The 12,336-nt window shown below is 44.5% G+C and overlaps 1 protein-coding gene across 1 annotated transcript in view; it reads right to left on the reverse strand.

The window, feature by feature from the left end:
- Nucleotides 1–3,536: 3,536 nt before the first annotated feature.
- Nucleotides 3,537–12,336, reverse strand: part of LOC107153462 (neuropeptide Y receptor type 4-2) — a 9,677-nt gene continuing 877 nt past the window's right edge. The window contains exon 2 of the mRNA XM_015498976.2: nt 3,537–7,357. Within this exon, the coding sequence (XP_015354462.1) occupies nt 6,170–7,297 (1,128 nt within the window). The 5' untranslated portion in view covers nt 7,298–7,357 and the 3' untranslated portion in view covers nt 3,537–6,169. The remainder of the gene's footprint in view (nt 7,358–12,336) is intronic.

Raw genomic sequence — 12,336 nt, forward strand, 5'->3', positions numbered from 1 at the left:
TCATGAAGTGTCTAGCTCAGGGAGAATTGCTAACCATATGTGCCTTCATGGGAAATTGGCCAGTCTTTAATGAGTCCCAACTACAAGGAAGTTACTTGTGGCTCAAGAACTGCTTGTTTCTTCCCCATCGTCTCACAGTATCATTGTTCACTCATTCCATTCCTTGGATTCTAGAGACCTAAATTATCACTATTTTTGGACTGACCCCTTCTAAGAGGGCTTCTTGCTTAGGTATAATACTGCATCATTATACAAATGCAGAAAATGAAACATTAGGAGAAAGATCTTTTAAGACTTCAGGCATATCTAACTCCAAAGCTTGCACTCTCCTGAGAGTTCAGTGCCTCCTTTATAACCAAAGATAAAAATAGATTTAAGAAAAGTTCAATGAGTTCATAATCAAACTTTCACAGAAATCTATTGGGTGGTCAGACTGCACAGCAATCCTTCAACCTCAAGTTAAGTGGGAGGTCCACTGGGCTGTCTTAAATGGGTTGTGGCTCAGTATAGAGCACTTGCCTCACACATGTGAGGCACTGGGTTCAAGCCTCAGCTCCACTTAAAAATAAATTTAAAAAAAAGAAAAGGGATAAATTTTCATTACAAAGAGAATATCATTTACTGTTTGTTTCTCCAGAGAAATGAAAAGATAGGCCATAAGTACAGTTTCTGGGAGACCAAGAATCAAAATGGTGGAATGGAGCAATTTCCAGACAAGGAGGATGCTGGGATACAGGAAGAATAATGAAGGATTAGTGTCTCTAGCTCCATATTCAGGTTATTTATATCTTGCTCTAGAAACTGTCTCTTTCCTTCTTTCATTTTAAATTTATTTTAAAGCTATATACTGGACAAAAGGTAGAATAGGCCATTCCCTATCAATAGTTAAACATAGCAATGGGGAAAAACCTAGTGGCTGAGGCCCTACTGACACGTGGCTGCACACTCCGGAACCTGGGAGAAGAGATCAATGCTCACAGATGTCACCTGTTATAAAGATTTAAGAGACAAACTCCCACCTGCTGAAGGGATGAGGGTTGAAGAGATGATCAGTCCATAAAACAGAAGATACTTTAAAAAGGCCTTCTCTTGGGGCTGGGGTTGTGGCTAAGTGGTAGAGTGCTGGCCTCGCACGTACCAGACCCTGGGGTCCATCCTCAGCACCACATACAAAAATAAACAAGTGAAATTAAGGTGTGGTGTCCAACTACAACTAAAAATTAAATATTTTAAAAAAACATTTTTAAAAAAAGGCCTTCTCTTTAGGAAAGCCCAAGTAGATAAGCCTCCCACACAAAACCAAGAAGGGGCTACACATGACATTTACAAGGTGGCCCAGGCAGCTGGCCATCACAAAGCAGACTACCTGTTAAGGTAGATATGGTATCTCGGGGTTTTCATCAGTGAGCTGGAGTTATTTGTTCTGAAAACGTGCCCTATTTTCAGCCTGGTTTCCTTGGCAGTCAGAAGAATAACTAATCAAATGCCTCATTCAGAGCTTTATGAATGAAAGCATATGTATTTTAAGAGCTTTGGCCTAGCACACAATTGCCCTGATAAACCTTTTCAGAGTTGGAGGGAATGAGTTTTAAGTAAGTGGTGACATTTAAACCAGGAGGAACTTCCAGGCCATGATTACACAGCCACACTCCCAAGCACTCTCCTCAAGCTCCAGAAGACAGGTGAGGGGCAAATTACCTGGGTGAGAGTTCTCTAAGACGGATGGATATTCAGGTTCCCCACTGATTGATCCTACACAGTTCATGGAGAATCTTCAGACTAAACAAATAAGCTTCTTTAAAATTAATTATTCACTTAGCACATGTTAGTTGAGTGCCTGCTTTATCCAAGGGCATATGATAGGCCCTTGGATAAAGGGATGTTTTATGAGCCTCTTTGGTTTTGCCTTCAAGGAGCTTAGACATCTATGGGATGGTGGATGTGTCCCCCCAAACATATAACAGAGTAACGCTCCAGCCCATCGCTCTGTGCCCATCCCCAGGACCAGTTATTACAATTACATTACATGAGTTAAAGTTCCATGAATAGTAGATTTTTTTCAGTCTTGTCTATCATGTGCCTGATACATAAGAAGCTGTCACTATTTTTTGGATGAACATGGTAATAAATTGTGCCAGTGGAGTTGTGTTTTGAAGGAAGGGTAGGATTCATGGTAACATAGACAGGTGAGGGGGCATTATAGACTTGGTGGTAGATTGGGGGTGGAGTGAGGAGATAGAAATGGCAGGAGCAAATATGCAGAGAGAATAAAGCCCTATGTGGATGAACTGCAGGTTCACTGTGATTAGACCCTGTGATAGGGTCAGGATGCAAAGAAACTGTAAAGGTAGGTGAGGCCAGACAATGATAGGTGCTGAATTTAATCTATGTAAAGAGATTAGGTTTATCTACATAGGATGGCCTCAAGTTTCAGTTTCAGGGGTGGTTTTGCCTCTTGTTCTAGGGTGACTATTAATAGTGTGCCTTTCTTACTCAAGTATCCTTGTTTAGATGATGTTTAGACCACAAGCTTAGCTTGGGAAGCTCAGTGCCCCACAGGGCTTTGTGGAACTTGGGGGCAGGAAATGTGACATCCCCAGTCCAAGTAATTCAGGACAGAGACTTTTAGCTAATAGTAAATCCTTAAGAGTGGCCAGGATACAATGAAATTGACATTAGGGAATGCAAATTGTTCCAGCCTCTTCAGAAATTAAAAGCCTTGAAAATGTCTATGTCTCTTGGCCTATTCCACTTTTGTAAATCACTCATAAGTAAATCATTCCAAATGCAGAAAATGTTTTCTATGTAGATATTAATCACAGAACTACATGCAGTAGGTCTAGAAAACACTCAATCTGGCATAACGGTTGATGATCAAGAACATAAGATCTATCTAGTCAATGAGCTATAATGCCTATTTTATTTACTACTGTATCTCCAGTAGATGGAATGGCATCCGACATATTTGTTTAGTAAATGAATAAACAAATAAAATGTCTTAGAACTTGAAACAAAAAAGCATAAAATAATTTTTTAAAATTATATATAAATGCCAACATACACACATGAGCTCAACCATATTTTTAGAAAGAGACGCATATGTAATTATACATATACAAACTTTTAAAAAATGAATCCTCAAAATGTAAATAGTGATTATTTGGGGATGGTGGAACTACTGATAATTTCCTTTTTAAAAAACTTTATTTCTGTATATACTCATATTTTCAAGAATGAATATGATTACTTTTATACTGGAGAGAACAAGTCAATATCATTTCCTAAAAAAGGAAGGGCTGGATTTAGGCAGATTTACACTTTCACAACCAGGATGCACTCTGAGGGTTTCCAGGCAGTCTTGTGGGTGTGAGTCCCCAATCCCAACCATGATGCTTCTCTGTAGAAAGGTTAACTCCCACTGCAGTTGGCAAGGGTCAATTATCTGGCCCTTCTGGATTTAGAGAGAGATGCTGAAAGGTATCAACCTTCACGCAAGCAATTTCTAAACTTCAAAAATTATACCCAGCAAGGTAGAAAACTGTTGATATATTTTTAAGTGAAACAAAGCAGAATGCAAATGGGCACATTTTCTCTGCTTGGAACTATGCAAACATGCATTTGGCAAAGAATGAAAAGGCATCACAAGCAACACATCCACATGCAACCAGAAATAAGACGAACAACCAAAATTGAGTCATTTTTAAAGTAATAACAGGTAATAACAAATCCAATAGTAGGTGTTTTCAGGTGCTCACCCAGTAACTCTAGGCTTCAGGTCAATCTGTTTCTAGAGACAAGACTCCTAAATTTAATGTGCATGAAATTAAGCTACAGATCTTGATGAAATGTGGATTCTTATTTAGTAGGTCTGGAGTGACAACAAGAAATTGACATATCTGACAGGTTCTGAGAAAGGCAGAGGCTGCTAGACCATACTTTGGATAGCAAGTGTCTATGGTCTGGTACATAAGCAACTGGGATCATTAGGAACCAGGAACAGGATATAGCCATCCAGGTGGGTTGTTCCACATTAAACAAGGGAAGAGGAGCACAGAAGATTCTCAGTGAGGCTTCCACCCACCACCCAATTCCAAATACCAAGCACCTTCAGATACTCAATCTGGGGCCCCTATTCCGAAGTATGCCATCACCCTAAAGTATATTTTTTCTCAAGCATCTCGCACCATTGGGATTTATAAAGAGAAGCAAACTTCAGGCACTTGCATGGTATCTGGAGAGGACTGAGGCCTCAATTCTTTGGACAATGATATCTTCCCAGGATGGATACCAGAGTCTGGGCTTTTCTGACAGATGATCACATGAAACAATCAGCAACAGATTGCACCAGAGGACAAGCACAAGCTGTGTCCAAGAGTGGCTCCAGACCTGAAATCCAGGAATGATGGGATGCCCCCCACAGCTTGCAGCATGATAATGTGAAAAAGAAAATTGAATGGGAGATGGGAGATGTGACCAAAGTTGAGACAAGACAAAAAGTTCCAGGAAGGGAACAGATGACTCAAACAGCCCTTGTCTCAGGAGTCAGTTGCACAGGTTCTTTGGTCAGGACAAAAGATACCATGTGACTGCTCAGTCTGCTACTGCCTGACCCTTTTTTAAGATTATCTGTGTAGTGCCAATGCTGGTCTTCTCACAATGAGGATCCTTGAGGACCCTGGCACTGAATACCCTACCTCACAGGACCACAGTGTATCCAGCCATGTCCATTCCATTGGAGGTCTAAGTAGGAAGAGCCAGGCTGGGACATCACTTCCAAGGTAACCCAGGGGCAATTCTGATATGTCTTTCTAAGAACAGGATATAGGTCCACATACAAGCCTTGGATCTGGTTCAAGATGAAGGGAACTGGGCCTTGACCTCCATAGGGGAGATAATAGCAAGTGCTTTCTCCCTGCTCCTGTCAGTCAGGGCCTTATTAAGTGAGAATCAGGAATCCCTGCCCCTACTTCTGTCAAAGGCCACTGGGATGCTAATGTCCTGGGAACACTTTGAAAGAACCATGGTTTATCACTCAGGGCAAGTCATCTCAGTAGTCAGGGCATGGATGAAAGAGGCTATAGACATAGCCTTAAGGACTATGTGAAACAAAGTGGGTTAGCACAAGGGAGAGCCGCAGAGTTTATGTCCACTTTCCTTGACAAGAGAGGTCCTGGAAGGCAGGAAAGACTATGGGTACAGCAGCCTGACCCCTGACCCCTTTCTATGCTGGACCATAGGCAAGTGACCTGAGCTATGGTCTAACCCTCAGCAGCAAGTGGCACTGTACCATTGATTTGCAATGAAAAACTTTTCTGGAGCTGCTTCCCTATGCCAGAGCCCATCCTAGGCATGGGGGATATGAGTTCTAAGGAAATAAAGATGTCATTCACAGGCTGGGGATATAGCTCAGTTGGTAGAGTGCTTGCCTCACATGCACAAGGCTGTGGTTAGATCCCCAGCACCACACACACACAAAAATTGTCATTCACAATGTGCTGACAATTTCATCAAAAAGAGATGCTTTCAAGCTATTGTCCATATAAGGTAGCAGATGCAGTGAAAGAGCAAAAGAATAGAGTAGATGCGAACTGTGGAACTCTTTCTGCAGAGGACATTGAAGACTTAAGACAAGATCCATCTTTTTCAGCTGGATTCAGGCTGTGCTAATTGTATGACAATTCCACTGCCTTGACTCTATGGAATTCTTACTACTTGCAAAGCACATACACACACATCTCTCCCAGGGAGCAAAGGTTGACCAAAGTTCAGAGCTCTATCTCCAAGTGCCACTTTCCTCACTCCACAGTGGCCTCAAGGTTTATGGTTGGAAAAAATCCCTGGTTTCCCAGGACAGGCATCTGTTACTGAGTTACTATAGTGAACCCTTCCTGTTATAGCCAGACATCTCCGGCTCTGGCATCCTGCAGCTCAAGTCACAAGGTTCACTGTGATCTGTAGAGTTTAGATTCAGAATTCTTCCAAAAACAAATAGCCGAACCATCTGAATGTCATACTTCACAATGAAAAGGATGCAAAAACAGGTTCTTGGCAGACTATTGGGACCTGAAATCCAGGAATGATGGGATGCCACCCACAGCTTGCAGCATGTACACTTAGTTAAATGGAAAGTCCTGGCAAGAAACATGGCAAAGAGAAGCCCATAACCTGGTTAAATGGGGATGGACCTGCCACTTAGCCTCAGAGACCCTTTGGAGACTTCTGTGTGTACTGTGGACAGGGGCAGATTCTCAGACTCCTCTAAAGGGGAATTCTGTTGGCAGGTCAGCACCAGGGCCTTGACCTCCTTCTTGAAGTTGGTATTAAGAAAGCCATAAATGAATGGGTTGACACAGGTAGAGGCCATAGCAATCAGGTGGCACACCAAGAAGATGAGGTTGCTGTGGCAGACAGGGATGACTTCATGATGCCAGTCCTCCAGGGTATTGAATACATGGAAGGGCAGCCAGAATACTGCAAAGGCAGCCACCATTGCCATAAGCATCAAGTTGATCCTTTTCATCTGCCCAGCTTGCCAGCTGTAGGTGCCCTTGCGGAACACACGCCCCTGCCTCCGCAGGCGCTGGTAGATGCGCACATAGCAGATCAGAATAAAGCCCAGAGGGATGCAGTACTGGAAGAGAAGCAAGAAGGTGGTATAGATAATGCGATGGTGGTACAGGGGCCAGGACTCAGTACAGACCACCTTGTCCACCAGAAAATCCAGAGCCTTGGAGTGGTTGTTGTGGAAGACGTTCTCCAGGATACTGTTAGTCAGAAAGGGCAGGGAAAGAAAGCAGGCAATGAGCCAGATGGCCACAATTCCCATGTAGGCCTGGGAGATGCTGGGCTTCCAGCCTGTTGGGTTGATAATGAGCTGATGCCTCTCCAGGGCCACAAGGACAAGTGAGAGGATGGAGACTGTCACTGACATACACTGGATAAAGGCTGACATCTTGCAAAGGACCTTGCCAAAGATCCAGTAGTCCATGATGGTGTAGATGACTGTGAGTGGCTGGCAGATGAGGCACATGAGGAAGTCAGAGAAGGCCAGATTGGCAATAAGAAGGTTGGTAACATTGTTCTTCTCCTTTTGCTTCAGGGTCACACATATCAGGCAAAGATTTCCTAGGACCCCCACAATGGTCTCAATGCTGTAGAAGGTGATGATGAAAGCCACTGGGTTCACAGAATCCTGGCAGAGGTCAGAGAAGTTATATAGAACTCCATTGAGTTTGCTCCTGTTTTCACCCTGTGAGGATCCTGGGAAGAGCAAGGCCAGGAAGTGAGAGGTGTTCATGGTGGATTCGGGAAGATTCCAGGAGCTCTTGAACTAAGCAGCCCACTTCACATATGATGCCTGCAAGGCAAACAAATAGGACTCATGGATCATGCCTCCAGTATGGAATCCAGGGAGAAGGTTCTGGCTGCTTCTCTCTCCCATGGCTATCACCTTGGGACAACAGGAGCTGTCACCTAAGGCTCAAGGGAAGAGACTAGCATCTAATAAACATTACACTATAGGAAGCACTTTTGCATGTTGGGGATCACATGGTGTTTTGCATATGTTAGCTAGTTTATTCTGAAATGTAGGCATCAACCCATTTCAAAGATGTGAGGCAACTTGCCCCCAGCCACACAACTAATAGGTAATGGGTCCCAGGTACAAAATGAGATCTGTTTGACGCCAGAATTTATTCCACACATTCCCTCTGACCTCAGTGTTCCAATCTGTTTTGATGATAAACAAGTTAGAGAATCGTGTGCAGAGTTTTCAGAGGCAGAATTGTTCAGGGAGTGAATTCTACCCAGAAAACTCTTTGTTGCATTTTAGCCAAGTAGAGATAGCCATAAATGTTGCTGTTCACAGTGACTTTGCGAGCCTCCCCTCACACCTCATGCCCTTTAGGGCAGAACCACTCCTTGGAGCTCAACACAAAATGCACCCTCCCAGTCTCAGTCCCTACCTTCTCTGGCAGTCTCATTGCTCAGGTGACACTTGGCAAAGGTGATGACTTTCTGGTATGCAAAGACTAGCTCACCAGCACACCAGATTCTTCCTGCTGCCACCATGTGTGCACACAGTCCTGGCCGAGGACATAGGCTGCCTATCATTCTCCCTGGAGCTCACACCATGTGTATGCTCAAGTCACCTGATGCAGTTTGTAGTTCCTAAATACACTAAATTGTTCCACACTTCCAAGCTCTGCCACAGGCTATTCATCCTTCCTGGGGCCTCCTCAGCACAAGGGACCCCTGAACTTGTACTCCAGAGCCTCCAAGAAGTAATGCCAATGATGGACACTTTGACATGTAGAGTTACCCACCCTATTACAACATATATCATTACAACTTACCACACAAGTTCACAGGTTCTCTAGTTGACACAGGCTCACAGTTCTCAATCTTCATTAAATATGAAAATTACCCTGGGGACATACTAAAAGTACAGACTCCAGGGCCCCTCATTCTGGAATGCAGTGGGTCTGAAATGGGGCCCAGGAATCTGTAGTTTAACAAGTGCATTAAAAGATTCTGATGCACATGATTGCCAGGCCCTATTTTGAGAAACACTGTTCATAGCATAAATTCCTATTTAAGATGTTCAATAATTCCCATATATTAATCGTGTTTAGTTTTTAACATAGCGATCTTCTTCATGATCAAATTCCAAGTTAAACATAATTCTTACAGAGTAAGGCCAAATTAACCAGAGATCAGTAATTATTTCTCAGCTATCATAATGTTATTCAATATACATTTGACTTATAGAGTAAGTCTTGTTTACTTACAGAAATGAGTCATTTTATAAGGTCAAGTCAGGAACTTTCCTGACAGCTTACAGTCTGGTTATTTGGGACCCAGATCTCAAGATGCATGATGGTTTTGCCAGCACCATGATATTTTTTCTACCATAAGGGCCATTTGAAGTTAAACGTGACAAAATAAAGTTCACAGGACCAAACACATGAAGCAATCCACAGCTGCCACTGATGTACTAGCCTTAGATGCAGCAAATGGGATAGACATCCAAGGATCTGTATGACCATTAGCCAGAGCAGAGCTAGATCATCAGTGAGGGGCAACACCAGCAAATCAAAATTTCCAGCTGCTCTAGCATGATCAGAGGGGAGCTACTGGGCAGAGAGGGATCCAGAAAATAGTCACTGCTTCATTTATTCATCTACTCAATTAACATGTGTGAAGCCCTAGTCTGAAGGCAAGGGCTGCAAAGATGACTCATATAGCCATGGCCATCCCAGACCAGGAAAACTGACCTCTAGGAATGCAGGTGGACCTCAAGGACACATTGCTATTGCCAAAACCAGTGTGAATGGGGTGCCTGTGAATTGGGAGATGAGAGAAGGAGCAAAGAGATGAGAGAAGTGGCATTGATCTTAGGCTCCAAGACTGCAGACAAGTCACCCATACAAATAGACAAAGAAGAGGAGGGAATTCAAGGAGCAGAGGCAGAAAAAAGGAGAGCCTCCAGGGGAGGAGTTCAGAATAACTGGAGCCAGGGTGTGTGGAAGGGAGTGGCAAATGAAGAGGCTGGAGAGACAGAATGCTAGGTAAGAGAGGGATGCTAGATAAGCCACTAAAAAGGTGCCAGCAAGCTAAATGCATTCCAGAAAGATCATTTGGATACACAGAACAGATTGACGGAGAGGGCTATAACAGGAGAACAAGGGCTCTGAAGAAGGCAGAATTGGGAGTCAGCCTGGCTTGCAGCTCCTTTCTCAGAGAACTGATGAAGAGTTAACTTGCAGATGTTAACACACCATTCCAACACCACTGACTAGACTGCATGGATGCCTGAGCCCAAATCAGCTGTTAAGCCCTTTTAGCTGCTTCTGGAAACAGGACAGAGGGTTTGAGAGAGCAATAAAGTAGGATGCACATGACTAGGGGCCAGGAAAGAAGTGAAACTATCCATTGGCCCTTGCATCTTTCCCCAGAGCTGTAGAGGCTAGGAAGAGCCATCCTGGAGCAGACTCCACAAATTTATGCCTGCAGGGGCCCTATGTTCACAGGGACTGCAGATTTCCAGAAACACACTCCAGGGGCAAGGCAACAGCAATTCAAATCCTTGCGCTCCTGGTCAGCAAGAAAGCTGACTTTTTTTCACAGCGAGTGCTGGGACGTGAGGGAGACTCCTACACAGAACCAGATAAGGAGGGAAAAAGGATCCAGGTGACCCCAGGGACTTGGGAGGCTATCATGGCACAGCCCTGACTTCAGCAATTGGAACTAAAGAATCCAAGGTTAGAAATGACCAGAGTGAGACCATGTGGCTATAAAGGGAGTGGGTCACCTGGCACCTGGAGCCTTTACACCAAAGAAGGGACTATGGGCCTGGCTCTCAGATCACCTCAGGGTCTCTTGAATCAAGAACAAGTTCCCCTGTAACATAGATACAGCCATCCTGCTATGTGAAAAAAGGGAAGGGTATTGCCCAATGATCCTCCATGTGCCAGCAAAGTATATAATTGCCCTGAGTTCAAATCCCAGCTCTGCAATCTATGAGAGGGTACATATGCAAGGATTGCTTAAACTGTCTGAGCCTCAGTTCCTTCAGCTGTACAGCAGGCGATGTGAGTAATACCCATGTTGCAGAGTTGTCTGGCTCCCTCCCAGGTCAAGGATGAAGAGACAGATGGAAATTATATAGATAGATAGATAGATAGATAGATAGATAGAAATGATTTGGGGCCCCCACTTCTGGAACTCTTTTTGGTTTAGTCTCCATCTTGGTTCTTTGAGCAAATGGGTGTAATTGGATGGGCCAGCTTCTGTTAAGGAGCTTTATTAGCCACCTGACAAGAAGTATGCTTCCCCATTTTGTAACCAAAGCAACCTGGCACATAGTAGGTACAGATCAAATGTTATTTCCCTTTCTACTCATTCCACCAACCCCACCTAAGAGACCTCAGCACCCCTAAGAAGATCTGGATAGTCAACCACACAAGTCCATTCCCCCTCTTGGAAAAGAGACCACAAGGAGGGAGGGGCTCTCCTCACCATGGAGGGCTCAAGCTTTCCCAGGAGACCAAGGGCAGAGGAGACAGCAGCTTTTACTTGCCGTCCCACTGCATGCTAGTTCCCACTATAGTCCTATTATGAAGGACTTTTTATGCTTATCCTGATAAAATTGCCAGTATCCAACCGTGTTTGATCACACATAAAGTTGACAAATTCAACTGGTTCAATCAGCCTCATGTTAAAAAGCAGAACATTGAGGCCCAGTGAAATGAAGGGTCCTGGCAGAAGTCCCACAATTTATAAGGAACAGAGCTGAAGCCGGAATCCTGGGCAGTTTAGCTCTGAAATCTTAGGTTCTTTTGCTCCCTTTTTAAATATAGAGAGATTTTGAAGGGGGAAAGGGGAGTTTGTACCAAAGCAAGAGACAAACTGTTGCACAAAAGTGACAGGGCACAACTGGAGATTGACATCTCATCCTCATGGAGCTCAGGGCCCAGCTGAGTGTCTGAAGGTACTGCCATGTGTCTTTACCCAGAACGAAAATATTCCCAAAGCCCAGGATCTCTGTTGGCCAGGTGGAATGGCAGCCTGCCCAGAGTCCATTGGCCTGTAGTCCCCACACACTGGCTTAGAGCCCCTGTCCACTAGGGGGCAGTCCTCTACCAGGTGCCTAGGACAGCACAGCCTTCTCCATTCCCTGGTCTTTTCCCAGGGCAGACCCAAGGTTACAGTCCCCAATGTAATGACAACCTTAGAAAGAGATATCTCCCTCCTAGCAGTTTGGGCCCTGGGAGGGCTCCTGCACATGGCAAAGCCAAAGAGTGCAGCTGCCAGGGGGAGGGACACAGGAATGAAGTGATATGAGAGCACCTCTGTTTGTTTCTTCAAAGGTCCCCACCTGTCCTTGCTTCCTTCCTTTTGCAGCCTCCAGCCTGGACACTCAACTCTTGAATCTCCTGTAGGTGATCACATGCACTACTCCCCAGGACAGCTGGGCTGGGGTGCCCCTGACCAGTGTGGACCAAAGGGCCTCAGGAACTCCTGGCACACCTCAAGGGGTGACAATTCTGAAAGATGAGGCATATTATTTTGCAATTGCTGTGAATTGGGTGGCCTGGCAGCTCTGAAGACACAGAGGGAAAGGCTGCAACCTCACCTACCCTGAGAAATGCAGTGCAGCCTGTTTTCCCAAACAGAGGAGGAAAACTAATGAACAAAACAACGTCAGTCTCCCAGTGAGGTAAAGATGAAGAAGGCGGTGTGTCTTGTTTCCTGCAATCTCAGCAAACAGCTACTATCTCCTAATGCCTTACCTTCTCTGATGGCAGTTACGGGTCCAGGTACACCCCACACACA

This window comes from Marmota marmota, unplaced genomic scaffold, assembly GCF_001458135.2.
Source record: "Marmota marmota marmota unplaced genomic scaffold, marMar, whole genome shotgun sequence".
In the NCBI taxonomy this organism is placed as follows: Eukaryota; Metazoa; Chordata; class Mammalia; order Rodentia; family Sciuridae; genus Marmota; species Marmota marmota.